At 44.9% G+C, this 24,430-nt stretch overlaps 1 protein-coding gene across 9 annotated transcripts; it reads left to right on the top strand.

Annotated features, from left to right (window-relative positions):
- Positions 1–5,010: 5,010 nt before the first annotated feature.
- On the top strand, positions 5,011–23,389 carry kifc3 (kinesin family member C3). 9 transcript variants are annotated; one of them, XM_028956262.1, is made up of 24 exons: positions 5,011–5,887; positions 10,242–10,359; positions 11,457–11,605; positions 12,478–12,513; positions 12,983–13,184; positions 13,275–13,411; positions 13,508–13,573; positions 13,935–14,060; positions 14,148–14,387; positions 14,797–14,970; positions 15,435–15,521; positions 16,087–16,234; positions 17,096–17,226; positions 17,312–17,423; positions 17,520–17,701; positions 17,776–17,880; positions 18,333–18,463; positions 18,940–19,063; positions 19,381–19,510; positions 19,694–19,923; positions 20,553–20,705; positions 20,864–20,990; positions 21,190–21,236; positions 22,357–23,389. In XM_028956262.1, exons 1-24 carry the CDS (start codon positions 5,618–5,620, stop codon positions 22,363–22,365), a joined length of 3,234 nt encoding a protein of 1,077 aa, XP_028812095.1. In that variant the 5' UTR covers positions 5,011–5,617; the 3' UTR covers positions 22,366–23,389. The 9 variants fall into 9 exon arrangements, with proteins under 9 accessions (XP_028812095.1, XP_028812098.1, XP_028812097.1 ...); XM_028956268.1 differs by lacking the exon at positions 5,011–5,887 and adding an exon at positions 7,785–8,020; XM_028956269.1 differs by lacking the exon at positions 5,011–5,887 and adding an exon at positions 9,350–9,456.
- The last annotated feature ends 1,041 nt before the right edge of the window (positions 23,390–24,430 follow it).

Here is a 24,430-nt window from a genome sequence, read left to right as displayed (position 1 = left end):
GGAAGAAAACGTCGGCGGAGTGGAAAAAGCGCGTCGGAGGAAAAGTTCGGCGAGCAACACGCACCGGCTCCGAAAGTAAGTTCGCGGCTTTTCTTGCACAACGAACACGTTTTAAAAGCGTGAGAAGACGTAAATAAGTAGTATTTGCGTGGACGCGTCGGCGCGGGGAAGGGTCGTCGGTAACCTGTCACACGCCGCCGACCCGCATCCGACTTTTTTTTTATGAAAGAGAGAAAACAGAACACGACGGGCCGCCGTTTCTTTATTTTTATTTTTTATTATTTTGCTCGTTTCCAGCAGCTTCGGAGTCGCTGAAACCGGGCTTTTTATGTGCGTGTCGGGGGGGTAAAAAAGAATTCTAGAATGGCTGAGAGAACGCGGCTGAAAGGCGCGACCGCCTTTCAATAGACAGCTGTGATTTACGGGGGTGCGTTGGGGTTCCACGTTTTTCTGATAAAATGTTGGAATATATATTCTGTGGGTCAGCTGATCGTCGCGGTTTGGAAATGCACGACAGCTTCGACTCGTTGCCATCATAAAGCCGGAGGGAAAAAAAAAGACTTTTTTTTTTTTTTTTTTTTTTTTTACCACGAAAGTACTTGGGAAAAGCATTGTAGAACTCCACAGGAAATGTGACGGGTGTTTGGGAATTTCGGGGGTTGGACCCTCGGTGAACCCGCGTTCCCAGTCCAGCCCCCCCCCTCAAGCTTCTCCGTGTCGGAAATGACATTCCCGAGCGGACATTCCCGAGTTTCGCTTCCTGACCGGTCTCAGGATTGCTCGGCATCTGGGCGCCTCCGTGTTGACCCAAAGTTAATTTCCGAAACACAGATAAGAGTTTTTTGGGGTTTTTTTAGAAGTCATTTAACCTGCCTTGCCCTTTCTTTTTTTTTACCTCCACTAACTGGATGTAAAATGGTCCTGGAAACTCATGTTTGCTAGCTATCCTTAATTTAGTCACAATAACATTTATTTATTTTTTTTTTAGGTCTTTTGACATATCAGGGTCATTAGCCAAGCATGTTAAAGCACGAGGAATTTGGTTTCGACGCGTTGCTTTGTCCAGCTAAAGATACAGTGTTTTAATGGCAAGGAGAGAAGTATAATGGAGTGGAAATTCAGCCAGAGGGCTCACACATGATTTGCCGGGACAATGCGCTTGCTGAACCTTTTCAGGCTATTGTGTAGTACTAGTAAAGCAGTGCACGGATGGACAATAGCGGCGTTTTTTGCAAATTATTCATGTATGTGTGTGTTTTTAAAGTCATGTCGACCGTTCGTGCTCCTGGCTGCTTTAACATAGGTTGAAAATGTAGGTATGGGGCAACATTCCTCGTCATGTTGACTCTGGGAGAGGCCGGGTCATGTGCACCTTTTTGAAGTCTCGGTGGTTTTGCTTGTTATGGAGAAGCAGGCCGGTGATTGGAACCAGAGGATGGCCGCTGGAAACTCCCTGCGTGTCCAGCAGGGGGCGCCGTTCGGCTCCATTTCAGCCCCGTCGTGCAGCCTGGAGCCCACGTGGGTATGACGTGTGAATATGATGAGTTCTTTTTTTTTTTTTTTTTTTTTTAAATGCTTAAACTTAATACAGTGATCATGCGTGCTTGTAGAGACGTCATTGTTTTGTATAAATTAATAAGCAATATTTTATTTAAATATATATGATCTGGCCATCTTAAATTTGATCTCTGTAAAACATATATATTTACCGCATGTATCAGATGCCCTTATCCAGAGGAACGTCAGTAGTTACAGTGCTCCTGGAGATGCTCAGGGACACAATGGTAGTAAGTGGGGTTTGAACCTGTGACTTTGTGGCCTTCAGGTTCATAGTCGAATGTGCTACTCATACACTGTGGTCTCCTACTGTCCTTGTGACATGAAATACTGCTGTGTTTCTCAAGCCTGTAATTAGTTTCTGTTTCCAGCTTCTTTTCTTGATGCTGTAATTTTCTCCAGAAATAGCTCTGGAGAGCAGTAAGGGGAAGGGTGTGTGCTGTGCTCTATAAGAAATAGCATACCCCCACCACACACACACACACACACACACACACACACACACACACGCACGTTCTTTCTCTCTCACCCGCTCACTGTAAATGAGTGTGTTCCGTATTAATAGTTAATCCCTTAAAGAAAGGAGTTGCATTTTTCTCCTGTAAGCAGACCAAGGTAGTTCAAGATCGTAATCACATGCTCATCTGCTTAAATAAGCACTGATTAGAAATACATACCAGTGTTGCCAGATCCAAGATTACAGATTGGTTTGTCAGCACAACAGTGTACACTCTATACCGTGTCTTGAAATAATGTTTCTCACATAGTGCAGTCATGAAAGAAAATATATATGTACCAGGCAGTGATGTAGCAGCAGAGAACATTCTCAATGGTTCCTTGGTAGAATGATGTGAGGAGGGAGGTTTGCTTTCTTCATCTTCCTGACTAAGTGCAGATGCTGCTGGCCTTTCTTGGTAGTGGAGATGCTGTTGAGGCTCCACGAGAGGTCGTCTGTCATGCGCACAATCAGGAACTTTCAACAGTGGATCCATCGATGTGCAGTGGGGTGCGGACATTCTGTTTCTTCCTGAAGTTGACCACCATCTCTTTGGTCTTGGTGACATTGATTGATCAGGTTGTTGCTCCGGCACCAATCCACCAGATGTTTTATCTCCTCTCTGTAAGCAGACTCATCGTCGTTGGTGATGAACCCAACTACTGTTGTGTCATCTGCAAACTTGATGTGGTTTGAACTGTACTGTGCAGCACAGTCGTGTGTCAGCAGAGTGAACAGCAGTGGGCTGAGCAGCATCCCTGTGGTGAACCTGTGCTCAGTCTGAGGACCTTGGAGGTGTTATTTCCTATAGACACAGCCTGAGGCCTGTCTGTTAGGAAGTCCAAGATCCAGCTGCAGAGTGGAGAGCTTATTCCCAGCAGGTCCAACTTCATTACAAGCTTCTGAGGAATGAGATCCTAAATGTTGAAGTATCGTACCAGCAGTACGATACTACTGGTCATATTTTGAGAAATTTATCGTACACAATTTCCATTCAAACGTTGCTTAGATCTGCTTCAATAACTCATCATCAAAGACTGTGTGTTATAGTGTGTAATGCAACTTTTACCAGCAGAATGTTTGTAAGAACCGTTCCTCTACCTAAAAACTATTGCTGTAATCCGCACTTAAATTACTCACCATTGTTTATTGAAGGACTGCATTATGGGATCCGTAGTTTGTGTGTTGTTGGCGCTTCATATAGCCGGGCAATATTAGTAATCTATTAACTTGTGCTGTTTTCTATAGAGATTATTTCTTCATGTGTTCAGTATTATGTTGCATGGCTAGCACAATTTCAGTAAACATTTTGGCAGTGGTCAGTTTCTGACCTCAGACCCTCTGTTGCCTAAATATTATGAGCGTGTTACTATTCATGGCAGCTGTGACCCTGAGGAGGTGGCACAAGTGGAACAGCAGGACAGTTTTAGTCACTGCTCTACTCATACGTGAACATATGCAGCCCACTGGCATTGTGTGAAGGGCTGGATTCCTTGCAATAACTGTGTATATGAACAGTGCCCACACCCCTTTTATGATGTTAAAAATGAGACTGAAATTAATCATTGGCCCCTCGGTGGTGGAATGAACTTCCCCTCGAGGTCAGAACAGCTCAGTCACTGAGCACCTTCACACGGCAGCTCAAGACCTTCCTCTTTAGAGAATATTTAGATTAAATTGTAACTTTCTTGTTGTCAAACTTGTGTACAGAATCTACAACAGAGTGAATAAAATAGATTTTTCATAGTTGGGTTCCTAGTGAACCGGAATTGATCTCTTCATCGATGGTAACTTAAGCAGGCATCTGCCAAAAGGGCGTCTGCCGAATGCCACAAAAGTAAACTAAAAACCTTTCTTGAAGCAACTTTTTATTTAATTGAATGAATAAATTAAAGATGCTCTGATTCCAATGTCTTGGTAGGTTTTCCTGACATTTACTCCGGTGTCTGTATTGTTCACTGAAAACGTACAAAGGATCCAAGGGATCTTGCATTTAAGTTTTACTGTTCCACTGGCATTTTTATTGTCTGGAATAAAGTGGCAATCAATTTAGAGAGTTGTGTAGGATATAAAACAATTCAGCTTTTACATTGCTGCATGTTATATATTTTTCATGAGCATATTCAATTCTATTTGCCGCCTTACAAAAGTCTTTAAAACAGTTGCGGGTTTATTGCTCTTATCTAATCTCGTCACATCATTTTGTGTAATATTAACTCTGTATCTTTTTGGGGCGATCCACCCTTGAGGTTGTTTTGGTCTGTATTTAGCGCTCTGAGTTTGCAGTTTATTGTGTAAATCTGCCGTTCAGTGAGCCCATGGTATAGAAACTCCGCGGTGCCTCCCCCCTCCACAGCCCGGGCCCTTCTTTTCCAAAATGGGGTAATGAGCTGGAAGGCCCTTTTGTTCCCCCAGGACTCCGCGCTGAAGACCTCAGCTATGTTTTTAGCATGGTCCGGCGTACACAAAGTGGCCGTTGTGAACACTGAATTGCGGTGATTGGCAGGGTGGCGTCCCGCTGTGAGACGTTCCCATGGCTCACCATGGCCATGCCTTTAGTCCATATTGTCACGTAGCGAGGTGACCAGAAAGCCTGGCACGACCAGCAGTATTGAGGTCAGCTCTCAGCAGTGGCACCCAATCGCACGGCAGCTAGCAGCAGATGTAACGGGAGCTTTACTGAGTTTTATTTATTTCCCATTTAAAAAAAAAAAAAAAAAAAAAAATCACGTGAAAATATTACATCAGCGCCGCAGCGTTGGACGTATCTGGGCTTTGAGGCGACAGATGGCCGTGGCGGAGAGGTACAAGTGAATGAACGGGATTTTATTTTTCTCTGAAGATGCGTGCTGATGAGTGGAGACCAACCCCCCCTCCTCTTCTTGGAGTTATGGGACCGGGACATTTTGTGATGCGATGGAGAACTTAATGCAGTAGAGGACGCCATAAAAAAAGTCCAACCAGTGGCTCGTTGCCATGTTTGTGTGTTTATCTTTATTTCTTTTATCTTTTCAACTTCTCTGGAAAGAGGGCAGAGGCTCTGAACTTTAGCCACGCCGTGCAGTGCTGTACGTGCGCCACTTTAGCGACCGCGTTTTACAGGATGATTGGCGGTTCGGGTGAGTCACAGGTGAGCAGGGGCGTGTGTATATAAACGCCGCGTGTCCTCGCACCCTTCACACGGCGGTAAATTGAACGAAGGCGAGAGAGCGGGGGAAGGACATCTCATTTGCAGAGAGCCTGGGGATTACCGTAAATGAGCATTAGGACAGTGTGTGCCCCCCCTTCAGCAGGACGCACACGTTCAACACGCTCTCTTGGATTGTAAAGGTGCTCTAGGACGATGACTTTTTTAATTGTAAAATTGCTGGTTTAACGGGTCCTGGACAATTTGAGGTTTAAAAAAATCTTCTAAAAGAAAAACTTTTGAATTCACATTTCACGGCAAGAACGGATTCACGGACTCTTTTGCTGAGACCCTCACAATGTGTGTTGGGTGGTCTCTTTCTGGTGACTGAGCACATTGGGGAGGACGTGGAGACCCTCTCCCACTCTGATGGGATCATGTACGTTCTGTGCACCTTCGTGCTGCTGTCGATCCACAGCCTGTTTAAGAGATCCAGGACCCTGGATTCTGATGCCCCAGAGGCAGAGGAAAGGCCGGGGCAGCCCCCCGACGAAGCATCGAAAGTTGGGCAGAGACGGAGAGCCAAGGTCTTCTGCCATGGAGACTCTGCTGCTGAAGCAGACGTCTGCAGCTGTTTGGCTAGACAGAGAGGCGTGAAGTCGGCAGGCGACCTGGACAATGTCCCCGACTGCAACAAGGTGGTTCAGGTGAGGGGAAAGGAGTGAAAATAGGAACATGCAGTAAGTGTTTAAGAAAGTGGTCTTCTGGCTGGTAAATAGTTCTGTACTGAGCTGGAATGAGACTGAGATCTCATGATGAGGTTTCAATTATCATTTTAAATTCTAAACCAAATAAAATCTAATAACGTATGACTTATATTATAACTTAGATATTTTAATCAACTACTGCTTTTTTTTTTTTTTTTTTTTATTATTAAGCACATGGTGATAATTTTTAGATTTGTTACATTATTATTATTATTGCATAAGAAAAGGGAACATTGGTCCCAAACGTGGAACTCCACTCATGAGACTTGTATTTCTTGGACTTGGACCCTCCCATGGACTAAGGATTCCTCGGGCCTTTACTAGCCTCATTGCTCAGTAATGGTGACTCATGTAGTTTAGCGAGTTGGTGTGGTCCTCCATTTTTGTTCCTTGTTGTAATGGTTTGTGGTGTTTCTCGGTATTCCTGCCAAAGTCCCGGACACAGTTCGCTGGATCAGTGATTGTATAACGAGTGTTCGGTTAATCTGAGATGTCTCTCTTTCTCCCCATCATGATCCATCTCGGCCTCTGTAATCCCACTTTAATTCAGTTCTGCCATGTGGCTCACAACCCAGACCTGCACTCTTCCCCCTCATGGCCTCACGCACACAAATTGCAAACCACCTCCCATTGTTAAAATAAAGCACAGATCAACATCCTGCAATTATTCACTTTAATTGCTATTTCAGAGTCACCTGGCCACACCCAGATTGTAGGCCACCTATTGTGACACCCTTGTGTGTCAACCTCATTGTATGTTACAATGTCTGCCGTGTAACAATGACACTGACTGTACACCTGAACTCTTTGGGTTGAATGTGAATAATAGCACAGGTACCACGGTAACATGTCTGAAGGTTATTCATAGATGTGCAACACCACCATCAAGACTGGACCACATTCCTGAGCTTCATGGAGACTTCTGACATCAGATAAATTAACTGTGGGGTCTGTTGCATTTTCACAAGTAATCATTCCACAATGAAATGTGACTCATTTTAGACTGGTTTATTAACGCCACCCTGAGCTTTCTTCGCAGCCTCATCCTAATTGTTTTGTTCTATTCTGAAGAACTTTTACATTGACCTCTTAATTTAAAGATTGTTATTTATATATTTATATATATATATATATATATGACACCTGTATCAGCATTAGAGAGCCAGTCTTTGTTCTTAATCTGGTGTTGAGTGTCTGTACATGAGAGTAGTGTCAGTTAGCTGAAGGTAGTAGTGCTGTTTGTATTATTAAATGTGAACTGTTCCTAGTTGCACCTTTTCTACCAACTTTGCCATCTGATTTGTTCAAAGTCACACTCAAAGTGGTGGCATCTGCTCGCTGCAGTGCTGTATTTGACACGTCTTTCACCATGCTCTTCTTTTCTGGGCCAGAACAGAGTGGGAGGAGCTCCTGCTCTCCCTATTCTCTTCCTCTTGCTCACTCTCTCTCTCTCTCACACACACACACACACACACACAGAGCACAGATGAATATTTCAGGCAGAGGGCGGAGCCAATGTGGGTACCATGCATCTCTACACAGAATGCACCATTCTCAGATTGTCAGGATTATTATTATTTCAGTCGGTGGGCGGAGCTTCCTTCAATGCCTCCCCCACCCACCCACAGCAGCATCAGTCACTAGTAACCAGGGGCTCAGGAAGAGAGGGCTTCTGCCCTGTGCTTCATTTGAGGCTGAAATATTTATTCCTCTGGTGGCGAGAGAATGAGGGAGGGAGGGAGGGACGCGGAATTGGAGGAGGAGTGTCGAGGGGGGGGGGGTCGAGGGGGCATGGTGTTGGCTCAGATTCCACTGTTACTAAGAAACGGAGCACAGGCAGACTGTTTGTGTCACTGTATGTGGTTGAGGAACAAGCTGTGCTCTGCGTGCCTGTGTGTGTGTGTGTGTGTGTGTGTGTGTGTGAGGCTAGCTGGTGCCACATAGAGCAGTGGTTGTCCTTGAATCTGTGTGTGTGTGTGTGTGTGTGAGCGTGCGAGTGGCATTTGTTCTCAGTAAAGATGGGTACCGCAGCAATGCTGGGATGATCAGAGCTGCACGACTGCAGGGAGGGAGGTGAGTAGAAGGGGGTCTTTGTGTCTGTACTCCACGTCTGTCTGTGCTGGAGAACGTGCGGTTGGTCTACTGTACACACACCCACCATGTGCTGTTGCATGTCCTTTCAGAGGCGCGTCTCCTCTCGTCTGCGGTCACGCTCCTGAGCCGGCAGATGTTGACACAAAAAGCTCAGCGTTTATGCCAGCGTAGCCAGGAGAGGTTTAACCTTGGTGGGGTGGTTGGGGACAGTGCAGTGTTAATATGCTGAACACATTTTGCATTAGAGATACTATAGAAAAGCACATTTTGTGTACGTGTACGCGAACGAGACAGCAGCACATGGCCACGCAGACAGACTGGCTGACCGCAGTTTCCTCCTCTAAGAGGCTCTGGACACACTGCACATGTCACTAAATTATTCACCGTGATGGGAGGGTAATGAAATGCTTTTTGTCAGCAAGAGCTCTCTCGTCGCCCATCGACGCAGCTCTCACATTTCACACATGTCCCGCTTCCACTCGCGCTGTGTGTGTGTGTGTGTGTGTGTGTGTGTGGACGTGTGTTTGTAGCTTGTAGCGGTGACTGGTTTTTCATGCTGCATGCGGTCTTAACCCGCTGTCCTCCTGCAGGGTGTACACACACCGAGAGAAAGAGAGAGAGAGAGAGCTGCACGTGTGTCTGTGCACACCCGGAGCTTAGCGCATTATACGTTTAAAGAGACAAGGCTGCTGCTTACGCACAGCATCCTCCAACCGTCCACTCTGCATGTCTTCATGTTAGCACCGCACGACGAGAGCTGCCAGCTTTTATATGTGCTGTGTGTGTGTGTGTGTGTGTGTGTGTGGGCGAGCGAGCGAGCGAGCATGTGGGCGAGCGAGCAGGGAAGGCCAGTCACCGTGAAGCAAGTACAGCAGAGCAGAGGCTGTAGGAAACCAGGATTCATGTAGAAAAGGCTGTGAGGGACGAGATAACAAAACTAGGCTAATGAGATTCTACTAGTCTCCTGAGGTGTATATGTGTATGACTAATTTGTGCAGAAATTGCAAGCATGCATTGGACAGTTATTTTGAATAAAATAATTGTCAGAAATACAATACGTTATTTTGTGTTTGTCCTTATTTATTAGAATGTCCTAATTAAGCCGATTACCCTGATAGTCTTATATTAAGTCCATGGACACACTTTGCTTCCCCTAGTGGCAATGAATGTAAATTAGAAGTGTCGCTTCTCTCTAGTAATTGGCTGACACCAGAACCTCTCATCTCTGTCTAGCAACATCACTGCTGCACACCCAACCAATCATCTGTTGGTTGATTTAATCTTTTGTTGTGGGTGAATAGCTTGTTGTGGTGTTCAGAGTTTGAGACCGGGCAGTGAGAAGGCCCTGTCCGCTCGTAACAGGAAGAGGCGATGGGAGACGAAGGCCATCTGCTGACAGGCTTAAGGGATTATGGGTACGTGAAACTCGTGCAGACTGCGCTAATGTGGCTCGGGGGCGGGTCTGAGAAAGTGTGTCCTCTGGTAGATTCAAGTCAACATCAACATGGGACGCTTGGGTCGTCTGCGTTCTGACTGAGGCCAGGGTGGGTCGGGTGGGTAAAGATGCTGGGATGGATGGGTTCGCTCTTCAACAAGCGCTTCCTGGACCATGAGCGCGACCGGTACTTCAATCACTTGGACGGCCGGAGCTCAGCACTCATGGTACTGGGGGGTGTGAGTGTGTAAGCCTGGAAGGCTGTCTCTATGAGTGTTTCTACAGGTGACCGTTGGTTGTCACTGGACATCCAGACTGATGCATGATGGGTGAAATTAGTCGAAGGTTTCCTGCATTTTTATTGTGAAGGACTGTGTGTGTGTGTGTGTGTGTGTGTGTGTGTGTGTGTGCGTGTGTGTGTGTGATTGAGACGTCTGTAGAGCGCATTAATAGTCTGATTGGCGTGCTCACTTTCTGTATGGACCGAAAATTGTTCTGGTCAATCCCCTTTTGATAAAGAGGGTGGGTCATGGCCCTTGCATAGCATCGTATCATGGCGCAGCTCTATATCAAACATGTCATTTTGTGACAAGACAGGGCAAATCTGAAGCACTCATTTGTCATTAGAAGGTGTCATTAGGAAACAATGTGGTAGCAAACACAAGGTGGTTAACATCCACCATCCTCTCTCGTCCTGCCTCAATCGCTCGCTCTTTTCCTTCTCTCTCCCTCTCTTTCTCTCTCTCTACCCTGCTGTCCCTTTAGCCGGTCCAGCGGTCCGCTCTGCTTGGCCCTGCGGTCATGTTTGGCACACGTAAAACCTGGGACCTCGGCCACGCCCCCTGCCTGCAGGACCTCTGGAAGAAAGACGTCTCATTGGACGGTAAGGTGCTCACGTGACTCATTAGGAAACCTGTGTTGCCACATTCTTTTGATGACAGTTTGAGAGACTATTTGTGTGTGTGTGTGTGTGTGTGTGTGCACACGTGTATATATTCACGCAAAAGTGAACGCGAGGGCTGGAACTTTGAGGGACATGTTCCTGCTTGGTGGCTGGTCTCGTTTGGCTGAACTATGAGTGTGTTGTGTTTTCTGCAGGTACTGTGCAGTAAATCTGCTTAGAAGTAGCAATTTGCTCTCCCAACAGTGGGACTATTGTTCTGTCAGTGTGTGTGTATACACTCACTCACACTCTTTTTTTTTTTTTCCTGCTAATGTTGACTTCCCAAGGGGGCGAAGGGAGAGCAGGGCTCTAATTTTGTGCCGCTGTGAAAGAAAGAGAGGGAGAGGGGAAGGGCGAGGGAGTCATACACACGCTTGGCCGTGTGACCGTAGCGAGGAAATGAAGTGACAGGGAGTGAGATGGCGGAGAGCCTCGATCCTGCCCTCTGCTCTGTGATTACACGGTGACGGTCCAGGGCCGCTCACGTTCGCCTCGCATGATTTGACTGTTTCTGCTGTGTCATCGGATGCACAAGCCGTCCTCTGAGCGGCTGTTCAGGTACGACTCTCGGCCTGTCCACAGTGACACACCTGCTCCTCCCAGATCTGTTCTGCTTGTGTGTCTTTACCTGGTTGTCTCTTTTCCATAATTTTTTTTTAATTTAATTTAATTTTTTATTTTTTTTATTGTTAAGAACTCACATTGCTGAGATTGTATTGTCTGGGAGACACTACCTCTAGTGTACTGTGTGCGTACACTTAAGGTTAATGTGTCACCCAGAGAGCTGTTATCTTGCTGTTTCCATGGTATCCAGAGGACCCTAACTCTGCTGTGTGTGTTTATACAGTTCAACCTGCTGCTCTCTAGAAGTCACTGTTTCTCGAGGTCTTGGATTTATAGTAGGTGTGTGATCAGGTAGCGTGTAGGGTAACCACAACTTTGTGAGTGTGTGTGTTCGTCGCCATGTGTATTTAAGAACCTGTGTGCCTGAGGTGGAGGCGCAGGCTCATTTATTTATTTATTTATTTTCCTTCTAGCGAGCTCAGTGGATTTCCTGATGAGTGATGGTGAGGAGGACACCTCCTTCCTGCCTTTGCAAAGCTCAGTCTTCCATCGCCACTGCTTGCCCTCCGACCTCACGGAGCCAAGCTCCCAATCCTCGGACAATCAGCAGCTGCTCATACAGGTGAGACCCTGCCACCCTCCCTTCCAGTCCTCCTGACCTGCCATCCTGACTCAGGAATCAGGGACCAACCACCCACTTTAATCATTGCGATTACAGCACTAGTGTGTTTGAGGCTATGTGACCCTTATGGTCACTGTTGCATGAAATTTAGCAAGAAGTTGCTGAGGTCAGTGAGGTGTGTGTTGTTTTTTTTTTTTTTTTTTTTTTTTTTGTCCTCCTCCCTCTCTCTTTCGTTCATCTGCGTAAAGGGAAAAATGTAGCGGTGTTGGGCAGAAGTCGTATGTAAAGTGGCTTTGTTTGATTCCTGCACTGCTTCCATTTTTTTGTCAGGCAGATAACAGCTTCTGACTGCGGGTTTTATCTTTTCGCACACTCACTCTCACACTCTGAGAGCTAATTTTAGGCAAAGCTGTGTTCACATACGGCTGTTAAAAATGCACATCCTCATGTCCCACCTGACTGAGCCGCATTAACGTCCATCCCGGCTGCAGACTGGAGTTTCCTGTTCCTTCTGCATTCCATGGGTCACAGCCAGAGCCTGCTGGACTGGGAGTGTCATGATCTGGAACATCCTGCGCCTGACTAAGAGACGCCATGTGTACACGTGGCCTGAATGAGGGATCAAAATACCCTGAGATTTTCCTTTTCCCTGAGACCTCTGTGACATAATCAATGCAAATCCAAAGCATGCTGCCGCATTTGAATTAGTTTTTTTTTTTTTTTTTTTTTTTTTTTTTTTTTTTTTGCTGCTAAACTAAATCCTTCTGGTTTTTATTCCCCCATTTTTTTCAGTATGTGTGTATTTTTTCTTTTCATTTCACTCATTCTCTCTGCCCCTTTTTTGCTCACTTCATTTGACTCGCCCACCACAGAAAGTCACCTGGTCATGTTCCTGGATGTCTGCATATGTAATTCAAGTTTCAACGTACTCGTGTTTGCTGTATGTTAAGCAGCTAGCAGTGGTGTGCCTGTCAGTCTTTTCCAGCGTAATCATATTAAACAACGTAGAGGAAAATAAAAAATATAACCATGCTGGACTTGAACAAATGCAACAGCACATCACTGTAAAGCTGAAACGCGCTGCTGTACTGGCACTGCTGTAGAATCCTTGATGTTAGTTAGCTAGAGATAACGTTATCCCACTGAACTGTTGTCACCATCAGAGCTTGTTCTGAAAGAGGATTTTTAGTCCTGGCCTTGAATTTAGTTCTGCTTGTCCTTTATGTTCCTGCTGCCATGTTGAGTCTGACCTTTTTGTAGTATCTCTGTGTACTGTAGTATCGCAGCAGTACTTGTACTTATCTTAATTTAGACTTATGAAAGCACGCTGTGTGTGTGTGTGTGTGTGTGTGTGTGTGTGTGTGTGTGTGTGTGTAGACCCTTCAGGAGAGGGTGTGTGAGTTCCAGGCTCGCCTGCGCAACGAGGAGGCCAGTAAGCGGCTACTTGTCCAGTGTGCACATAACACACACTGCCTGAAAAGAGACAAGGTCACCCAAGACCACAGACAGACACAGGACCTCAGACTGCAGCCAAGACATCAGGAGAACCACGGAAACCAGACAGAAGACATCGCCACAGGTGGAAGTGGGGAAATCAGGACATCAAATTCTCTGATTTTTGTTTTTCTCAGCCAGTTTTTCTAATACTCTGTCCATTTGTGCACTTTAGGTGAATTTTATTTGCGTACTAGATCACAAACACTGGCAGAGGTGCACAGCTCATCACACGAGGTCAGAGGTCATCTAGAACAGGGACGGAACAGTCTGGAAGGAGACCGGTTGACCATCACTAGGTTACGCACACAGGTACAAATGTGGCTGTGCTGCACACTGCTACACATCCACAACGTCCATCAAATACAGTGCGGATCTTAACATCTCTCAACGTGGTTCTCTGCACAGATCGGGGAGCTGGAGGAGAAACTGTTGGGCCAGACCCAGGAGGTGGAGAGACTCCGCTCTGAGCTGGTGTGTAATGTGTCTTTTCAATACTGTACTTCTCTCAATGCAGTGAGAAGTACAGTTTCACTGTAAATGATACAGCATGAACCATATTAATGTATTTATAACCACACTGACCTCCTAATCAGTGTCATGCCATTGTCTTTCTTGGTCTATTATTTATTTATTTGTTTATTTATTTTAAGACAACCGTAGATCATAGTTTCTAGTCAAAGTAAATCAGAGCAGCTCCGGTTCCCTGAGAATCCTCCTGACCTGGTTTATTATAGCTGGATGGTTAAAGACTTCATCTTGACCTGGTTTCTACAGTGTTTAATGTTTCACTGGTGCAGAATCTCCTTTATCGTTTGCACCTCCTCTTCTTTAGGGGGCGACAGACCTGGAGAAGCAGCTGGAGCTTCTGGAGACAGAGAACCATCGGCTCAAACAGGAGCTGAGGGCTGGACAAGTACCGCCAGCCCCATCCACCTGCAGCAACTGTTTGAACAGTCAGGTCAGTCAAGCCATAAAAACACACACGCATGTGAACACATACTCACTCACGTAGAACACACTAAGTTGCTTTCGTTTCTCATCCCAGGATGTGGAGGCACTGCGGGGACAGCTGTCCCACCTTGAGGAGGAGTGCCGGGAGAGGGAGAGTCAGCTAGAGCAGCTGGAGCTGCAGGTTAAGGAGAAGTCTGATCTGGCAGCTCAGTTAGAACATCAGCTGGAGGAGGCCTCACTTCGGAGGCAGGAGACGGAGCAACACCTGACCTCCCGCCTGAGGGAATGCGAGCAGGAGCTCGAGCGCCAGGCTGCGATGCCTCCACAGGTCAAGGTCAGCTGTTTTTCTGTGTTATGTTACTGTGTCATGCCACTCTTCCACTCGTAACAGCTCACCGTAATGCTCGGCATTTAAATGAGGAGGAGGTTACAAAAGTGTCTCTAGAGAAAAATGGATTTCAGAAGAACTTGTTCAGGCATCACACTTCATTATAATAAGAGTTCACCTCAAAAGGACATTTATTATGCCCTAGATTCATAATAAGTCTTCATTCTTTCCCTCAACTCAACCTTTCTTCTCCTATTGAGAAGTGCAGTGATTGGGCACAGCCTGTGGTTTGTTCCCTTGCCCTAGAAAATTTGTCCAGTATGTGTCTGTTTAATTATTCATGCAGACTTCATGCGTGGTTTTCTATAACATTCTAGTCTAACGCCATGGATTCCTCTCCACCTTGTCTCCTCAGTATGTGACTAAGATGGTGGAGGTGGAGTCTGCCCAGTGTAAGCAGGCTCTTGCGGAGGCCCAGGCATGTAACCAGGCCATGCAGGAGCAGCTGGACGTCCAGAGGCAGCTGCTGAGAGAGCTGGAACAGCAGCTTCACGACTCCCAGAGGACCTGCAGCCAGCTGCGGCAGCAGGTACGGCCTGTAGCCGATACACTCTCTGAAAGGCACCCGTTGTGTGTATAGTCTCCTTCAAAGCCACAAAGCCGAGTCCACTGGTGCCTGTCTGGTGAAACGGTAGTAATGGTGTTAGGCCTAGGTGATTTGTCCCTTATTGGACTGTGTTTCTAGTCTGAAGGGCTTTATTTCAGGAATGTGAGGAAGGACACTTTCTAATTAATACAGGGATGTAAAAATATTTTTGTGCAGATTAACTAGTTTTTGTTTAAAGAGATGTGACTGCTCCTGCCTTTTATTGCATTCATGTTGCCTTCAGTGATTGGCTAGTCCTGCTTCTGAGTGTTGTGACTCATGGTCGACACTGTGTCTGGTTGGTCCTCCCGTGTCCTTTTGTAGTGATGTGGTTGGTTCTCCCCTTCCCTGTGGTAGCTCATTGGTGGCCCGGGCCCGGTTAACCACTCTCTCCACTTGCGTTGCAGCTAAGGGCTGACCGAGGCCGACTGTGCGGCCTGCTCTCCAAGGCCTTCGGCAGGGGCAATGCTGAGGTCATCTGTAGACTGTCAAAGGTTGGCTGTTTTGCTCTGGAGCTTACAGAGGTCAAAGATGAGGGATCAAAGATGCGGCAGTGTAGTAAAAAAAGCTGTACAGCTGCAGTAAATGTTAATAAACACCTTTTTTTTTTTTTTTTTTTTTTTTTTTTTTTTTTTTTTTAGATCATTGTTTCATGATTTGTCATTTTGGATAAAAGCATTTTCCATCTTTGGATCCCAAAATGTTGGTTTTAAATGGTCTAGTTTAGTGTGGAAATTGCATAGTCCCTTAGATGTAGTGTTACCACAGAGCTTCTTGTGTACTGATTCCACCAACACCCCACCAGTGTTTGTTCCCTGTGTGCTTCACTATGAGAGATAGACAGCTGCATTTACTGCCACTGTATTAACATCAGAGCATACTAAGTTCTTATTTAGCGTCATGGTGTGTAGTTGAAAGATCTTTTGGTACAAGCCAGAGCATAGTGGGCAAAAAGGTTAGTCTGCGATCCTAATCCTCTGAATTGTTTCTTTTGTGTGTGAGAGCCTATACTTGTATCCAGCCTGACTTTTGACACGTGTATGTGTTTTTTTGGGACAGATCCTGATTTATGAGGGCGAGATGGAGAGAGCACAGGGCCAGCTGGAGGCAGAGATGCAGAGCCTGGAGGAGGAGAAGAACAGAGTGATCGAGGAGGCTTTCATCAGGGCCGAAAGCGAAATGAAGGCCGTCCATGAGAACCTGGCAGGTGAGCAAGTCTGTCTGACAGCATGGCTGTGGTTAATGAGGCAAATTTTGTCAAGTGTTGTGATTCCAGGAAAGTTAATCAATGATCAGACACAGCGAGTTATCTTCCATTTTTAATGCATGAAATAAATATCTTTGAGGGACTTTCTTACTACTGGTTCTAGTGAAAAATAAACAGCTAAAAAGTGAAAAGCTAAAAACCAAGGACAATACAAAGCCTGTTAAAATGGTGACTTGACATCACATTAAAGCATATGATTTACTTTATGTAGGGTTATTCATTCTGTGCACTGGAAAACTAGATGTGAGGGTGGCCTGATATGTAATCTTACACATTCCCAAACAGTGCTGAAAGGAGAGCAGAGGCAGGATCGTCTCATTCAAATGGAAATGCTGACGTATTTTGGGTTGGGCATGAGAATGAGCCACAGTAACAGTAATTTGCCCCATTATGGTCATTGTCAAGAAATGCTTTTGATAGCATTTGATAGTATTATCTGCTTTGGGCCCAGCCCACAAATCATTCCAAAACCTCCCCCCAACTCCTCAAACAGTGCAAACATTAATTCAGTCAATTAATTTTCACTATATTGTATGTTCATTCAGTAACATGTTTTACTTGATAATATTGACATTAAAAAGGGTCGTACTTGTTTTTACTGAAAAATATCTTCATTTAATATAACTGAATATTCAACATGTGCAAAATTACTATTGACTATGTGCAAGCATACAAAAAATGTCACGAAACCACAATCTGAAGACCATCTTTTTTTTTTTTTTTTAAACTGCCTTCACAGACACACAAATACAAATTAGTTGAATCTGTGCATATCCCTAATCTCTAAATCTGTCTGGATAGGTGTTCGCATGAACCTGTTAACCTTGCAGCCAGCCCTGCGAACCCTCACCTGTGACTACAACTGCTTAAAAAGGCAGGTGCAAGACTTCCCCTACATGCTGGAGAAGGCCATCGCTGAGGCCAAGCAGGAGGTGAGTAGAACCCATGGCTGATGTAGATGGTAGGAATCAGTTTTTTAAACATATATTACCTCACTGTGCATCTGCTTTCCCACAGATCTGCCAGGTGATTGGTGAGGTGAGCACCGCCAATCAAGAGCTGCTACGCAAATACAAGCGAGAAATGAATCTGCGGAAAAAATGTCACAATGAGCTTGTGAGACTCAAAGGTGAGACACTGAGGCATTCTGGGAAATGCTGCCTTAGAGCAAAGGTGGATAAAGGTGCGGTTCAAGAATTTGACAAATGTTGTATGTGCCTCTTAGGAAACATCAGGGTATTTTGCCGAGTGCGGCCTGTTCGTCAGGATGAGATGGATGGTACAGAGGTGAAAAATATGGTGACCTTTGACCCAGATGATGATGCTATTCTTTACCTGTCCAACAAAAGCAAGCTTATGACTTTTGAACTGGACAAAGTGTTTCCCCCACAGGCAACGCAGGAGGAGGTGAGTGCTGGTCTAAAAAGCCAGATTTGAAACTCTGGAATATCCACTCATCTGGTCTTTGTGTTTGTGGACAGGTGTTCCAGGAGGTTCAGTCTCTGGTCACTTCCTGCATTGATGGCTATAATGTGTGCATATTTGCTTATGGACAGACAGGATCAGGGAAGACCTACACAATGGAGGTACCCTCATATTACCCTCATGGATGGAAAGGGGGTGGTAGTACCCCATTAACCAGAAGACCAAAAAGTCCATCCCCACTTACTATCATTCTGTCTCTGAGCAAGACTCTTAACCCTAATTTGCTTCAGGGGGACTGTCCCTGTAACCACTGATTGTAAGTCACTCTGGATAAGGGTGTCTGGTAAATGCTGTACATGTAAATTGAACAAAATAGACTTAGTGTGTTGAGTTTACTAATGTCACATTACATAATGTAGAGAAATAAATAAACAAACAAGAAGGGACTCATTATACCCTTTATACATGGGGCCATCAGTGGATGTCACAAACATCTCATTAGTCATCTCAGGACCATGTCTGCTAACAAACCAAAGATGCTTTCATTCTGATTCTAGTGAATTGGACACTTGTGTAGTGCGTCTGAAACATCCCCCTGCTTTTTTTTCTGTAGGGCGTGCCAGAGGACCCTGGTATTAACCAGCGCGCGCTGCGGCTGCTTTTTTCTGAGGTATCTGAGAAGAAACCTGATTGGGACTACAACATCACAGTCAGCATGGTGGAGATCTACAATGAGACGTTAAGGTGAGAGTACAGTTATTCATGCTCATCCTCAAGAACCACACTGTTATTCCTGTGACACTCCGAGCTCGTGCTGGGAGCTCATTAAATCGACAGAGTGCACTCTGTATGTTGACCTCACACCATTCTTTGTACTGGGTGCTGACCAATGAGAGCGTGTACTTTGGATCCAATTGCTTTGTGTGTTCTAAGCTGTGTAGGTCAGCACTTATTTAAAAAGAGATTTTGCTTAATAACTCCAACCATCTGCAGCACTTTTCTCTATCAAAAACGCTTGCGTTTTTGTTTATCTTTGCTTGATGTAAGTGCAGCACATCTGCATGGCCAATAATCCCCTCTGTTCCCCCAGATGATGGAACGGAGAGTTCACACTGGAGGCTTTTTGTGTATGGCTGTAAAGAGCTTTTAATCCAGATGTGACAGTTGAAATTTGGGCGTATGTGCGTTAATGAGAGAACCTTGTTCCTTGCTTCGCTCAGGAACCTGCTGGGGGAAAATCTTAACGAGAAGCTGGACATTAAGATGTGTCCTGATGGCAGCGGGCAGCTGTACGTGCCAGGACTGACAGAGTTCACTGTGGAGAGTGTGGAGGACATTAACAAGGTGAGATTTTTAATTTTTAAAACTAATAAAGTGTGCACAATGGGAGGGTGCTGCGACTAAAGTGGATTAGCCAGAGATTTTGGACTGTGTTTGTGTGAATGTGTGTGTGGGTTTCGCACATGTGGTAAAGCCAGCACGTGCACTGTGTACGTTTCGGAATACACCGGTGATTGCATACAGAATAATCCCTTCAGATTAATTGGTATTAATACTCTTTGCATTTTCCACTTGAACAATGCTGCATTCATAGGAGGGCTGCAACCTGACGATCTTGTTGTGTTCAAAGTAGTTCTCAAAAATCCTGCTGGTCATTGCAGGTGTTTGAGCTGGGCCACATGAACCGAGCCACTGCGTGCACCAATCTGAACGAGCACAGTTCCCGCTCGCACGCCCTCCTCATCATCACCGTTGCAGGGTACAATTCCTCCACCGGCCATCGGACCACAGGTAAAAACCCTCTGCCACCTTTTAGTTTTAAATGGTACAAATGGTTCAGTCTTTGCTGCATAAACAATTCTGCAGACTCAATGCCTGCTTTTATGAGAAAAAGCTGCCTTGTTTCTGTGCTCTGCATACATTTGGGACTATCCTAATTAAAAAAAGAAAATGAATAAGTAATATTGATTACAGGGAAGCTGAATTTGGTGGATCTGGCTGGGTCGGAGCGGATCGCCAAATCTGGTGCAGAGGGCAGTCGCCTGCGGGAGGCACAGTGCATCAACAAATCCCTGTCGGCACTGGGCGACGTCATCAACGCGCTACGCTCTCGTCAATCCCATGTGCCCTTCCGCAACTCCCGCCTCACCTACCTGCTGCAGGACTCCCTGAGTGGGGACAGCAAGACACTCATGATGGTGCAGGTCAGTAGACAAAGAACCAGAACTGCAAACGTGTTATTTACCATAGTCTGACATTTTACAACATTGCACAAATATAATAGAAATAAAAAACTAGGTAATAAAGCAAGCATTATATGAAAGTGATTTTAATATATGCTATGTATTCATGCAGTATATGTATTCATTTTAATATTGGCCGTCTTGAGTTTTTAAATCTCAACTCATCTGCTTTTAGCAGCTCATGGAAGCAGTCTTTGATACCATCTAGTGGTCAAGTGGAATTGGAATTTATAGCTTTCTGTTACATACACAAACACACACTCAGAAATGTCACTTCAACGTCTCTTTCAAATCCACTTTATTGTCACCTCACTATATACAAGTACTCAGAAAGACGAGATTTTGAAGCTTTGGAGATTCACAGTGTGCAAAAAGACATGGAATAACACACAACACAAAAACATGCCAAGGGACATTGTACGCTGACATAAAATAGTGCCTGTCGAGACAAACTAGACAAACCAGGCAGACAAGTAGCAACAATGAGTGTATGTGGTATATGATATGCTATGACAATAATGGCAGTAGTAGTGTTGTGTTCTTTGTCTTCGTGGTAGTGTCTTATAAGTCATGTTTTTTTGCCCTTCCAGGTGTCTCCTCTGGACAGTAACGTAAGTGAGTCTGTCTGTTCGCTGAAATTTGCACAGCGTGTTCGCACCATAGAGTTGGGCCCTGGTGGCTGTTCACGGAAGCAGACAGAAAACTCTTCAACATCGTCTTCACCTACTCATGACAGTGTGGAGGTAAGCTCATGCACACGCTTATGTAGAGGCCACATTTATGCTACAATTTTTCTTTTTGTCGTGATTACTGCAACAATAAAATATAAAAACCTGAATCCAAAACCAAACGTGTCTCCATGTTTTTTTTTTTGTTTTTTTTTTTTTTTTTTTATGAACAGTTTGACTCTCCCCCAGTCACACCAGTACCATTGCCCATCTCTAGGGCCAGCAGTGCAGGCTCCACCCTCTCCACCACCACTAAAACAACCAGCACTCGCCGCCGATCCCAGAGCCAGTTGGCCACAGGTGAGGAAACGTGGGACAACAACAAAAGAAAAAAACCCTCACATGTCTGATTAACACACTCAGTTACTCACCATACACACACACACACACACACACACACACACAAAAATAACCTTCCGATGGCTTTGCACCCAAGTCCTCTTCCCTAGTCCTTGCTCTTGTGCTTTGTGTTGTGACTTTATGATTGGTTGGTTTGCAGATAGACAGGTAGACAGAAGCAGCCCATTGGTTGGGGACGGTGGGCAGGTAGGTGGGGTTTTATGTGATTGGTTGGTCGCTTCGCATGGAAACGCTTCAGCATGGCATGGTGCCCCTTCCGTGTCACCTGGTTGAAGCCCACCCATCTAACGCACTGCCTAACCCTCAGAAAAGCTTTCAGAGAGAACCTGTGTGTGTGTGTGTGTGTGTGTGTGTGTGTGTGTGTGTGTGTGTGTGTGTTTCACCTCTCACCTCTGCTGCTGAATGGCTGTGCTCTCTTGTGTTTTATGGGGTGGATGCTGAGCTGTGTGCGTGATGCACAGAACAATGGAATTCAGCTTTTGGAATGTTGAATTCTGAATAATAATAATAATGTATGACACTCTGTCTGACTGCCTATGAATGGACAGTTGAAATGTGTTTATGAAGCCGGTTGTCTACACCAGTTAGGTGGTTTCATGTATTTTGTGTTAGTGCTCATGTCGTGTGTGTGCGTGTGTGTGTGTGTGTGTGTGTGTGTGTGTGTGTGTGTGTGTGTGTTTTCACCTCTCACCTCTGCTGCTGAATGGCTGTGCGCTCTTGTTTTATGGGGCGGATGCTGAGCTGTGTGCGTGATGTACAGAACAATGGAATTCAGCTTTTTGAATGTTGAATTCTGAATAATTTCTCACACTCTGCAGCAATTGCTCTTTGGTCTTGCAAGCTGGAATATTCCTCAAAATAACTTTTAACATCTAGTGCAGCCCTCTAGGCTTGGGTCTAAGTTTATACATTAACACTGTCTGCCTAGCAAAGAAACCTTATTAATTTGCCATGAAAGCTTATTTAGCGGTTTAACACTGAGAATTGTCCTGTTGTCTTAACATGCTTGTTTTGCTTGTAATTATGAATTTTTTCATGACTGTAGGGTTTTTTTTTTGTTTTTGTTTTTTTTTGAGGGGTGGGCAACATTTTAAAAATATTCCTATTTATTTTTCTCCTCCTATGCAAAACAATGTCAATATGCCAAAGCAATAAAACAGTATGTCATATATAAAATACAAAAAATGTAAATTTGAGGTTTTTCCACAAGTTGAACTTCTATATTGACACTTGATTGGATTATGTAAAGTGAGTGCAACTGGTCATTGCCTACAAAATGTATTGTTTAATTATTTATTTTTTGCAGGACGAATGAAGCTGACCGTCTGACCCCACCCCTGCTGTGTGCTCTGGGGTATGTAGGACTCCCACCACCTGTGCCCAAGTCATCTTCTGCATTGTCCTAAATGAACACCTGTTCTGGGTAACTTCCCAGTGGATGATGGTATAACGAAGACTAGAGGAGTGACACGACCCAACAAACCCATCAGGGCCCAAGAGTTTTGAGTAACACTGAGTTTGACTACGGACATGAAGCTGCTTTGCCCTCATGCTCTGCCCACACCAGGGTGGGGGAAGGGCCTCCTTTTAAATACTTATTCCAGTCCGGAATTTTGGATCATTTTGGACCTGCAAATGAACTGAGTATTGACTTTCAACTCATCACAGTATTTTGGGCAAAAAAAAGCACTTTAAACCAGGCTGTATTTGTTACCTCTGTCATGTGAACGCCCATTCCAAGGTTTCAGATTACGGTGCACATAATCACCCTTGTATGCATGTTATGTGACAATTTTAAAACAATTTTTTTTTTTTTTTTTTTTGCATTTGAGATCGCTTCCTCTCCAGGTTTTTTAAACACAAGGACAGCAATAATGCAGACCATGCTTTCCATACAGAATTATTTGTGAGTGATTGTGTGTGTGTGTGTGTGTGTGTGTGTGTGTGTGTTGAATATGCAGCGTTCTTCTAATTGGTGCATGCGTTCAGTGTTTTAGATCTTATCTTCTCAAGACTCACCCATTACTATTTTACCCAGAGACAATCCTGCTCACACAATAAACAGGGCCATGTTGACTATTCTAGACTCTTACTTGCAAAAGGATGACATTTTATCCCACAGTGAGTGAGTGTGTGTGTAAGAGTACCGAACCACCGGTCCTCTGCGTATTATGCAACATGGACAAATGTTCCTGATAGCTGCCTGGACCGTGGAACATGGACTGCATCCATGGAGAATGGGGGGTTACATACTTGCTTGTCAGTGTTTGGTGTAGGTTGGTATGCAATTGTGTTTTTGTACACAGTTTTTAATAAATGCCTCTTATTAAAGCAAGAAATGTGTCCATTGCAATGCATTTTATATTTACAGTGGGGTCACTCACACTCACTTACGTAACAGTGTGTTCCTAATCAGGGTTGTGGCCACCCGAGCCCACACTGGGACCCTGGGCTTAGGGCAGGGACTTGCCCAGAGCAGGGCAAACACACAGAGATGGCGTTTGTTTAATCATGCTTGTTTTATGCCAGGATCAGACTGACACTGATCAACTTGACATTATGAGCGCATGTGATAGGTAACAAACAAAAGCAAACTCTTGTCTGGTGATATCTGGGATGCAGCAGTTGGTACCTATTTGCATTGAAAATGATTGTTCACCTTCAGCAGCACGTTTGCGGAGGATTCTCCTGATATGCTGGCCTGACATCAGCAGCAATTGTTACCTCTGCTTTTTTAGATATGATATTGTGGCACAGCATCTCAAAATCCCATCAACATCACCACATAGTGTTCTTCCTTTAGCTGATCCTATTAGGGGTCATCAATGTGGAGCAGCCGGTCTGTCAGCGGATTTGAATTGGGGCTGCTTTTCTGACATGGGAACAGGATGGATGGGAACATGGGTTGTGATCGAGACTTCCAGCATGACAATGACCTGAAACACACAGCCGGGGCAGATAAGGAGAGACTATAAAACCCATTAGCCTAGCCAATAGAAAATCCATGGAGGGAGCTGGAGCTCTGTAAGAAGGATTGGCCACAGTGTGCAAACCTGGTCAAATACAGGAAATATCTGACCTCTGTAACTGTTTTGTACCAATGTCTGAAGATTCCCAGTCTTCAGACTTGTACCAAATAATAAGATCTACTGTTCTGTTATGTGAAATACACAATCTACTTCATAAAACAAGTAATTTTTGTTTCTGTTTCAGAGCTGAGGTTTATTTATGATTACAATTACAGATCTCTCCAGTCTTTGTAAATCTTTTTTTTTTTTTTTTTAAATACTTATTTTCCCCCCACTATGTTCAAAGAAAAGAGCAGTATCTCAATGGCACAAAAAGGCACAACCAGTAGGTGGCATCTCACTCTAACATTT

The sequence above is a fragment of the Denticeps clupeoides genome, chromosome 16 (genome assembly GCF_900700375.1).
Source record: "Denticeps clupeoides chromosome 16, fDenClu1.1, whole genome shotgun sequence".
Lineage (NCBI taxonomy): Eukaryota > Metazoa > Chordata > Actinopteri > Clupeiformes > Denticipitidae > Denticeps > Denticeps clupeoides.
Note: the sequence above shows the minus strand (reverse complement) of the source record. Positions and strands in the feature narration are given on the sequence as shown.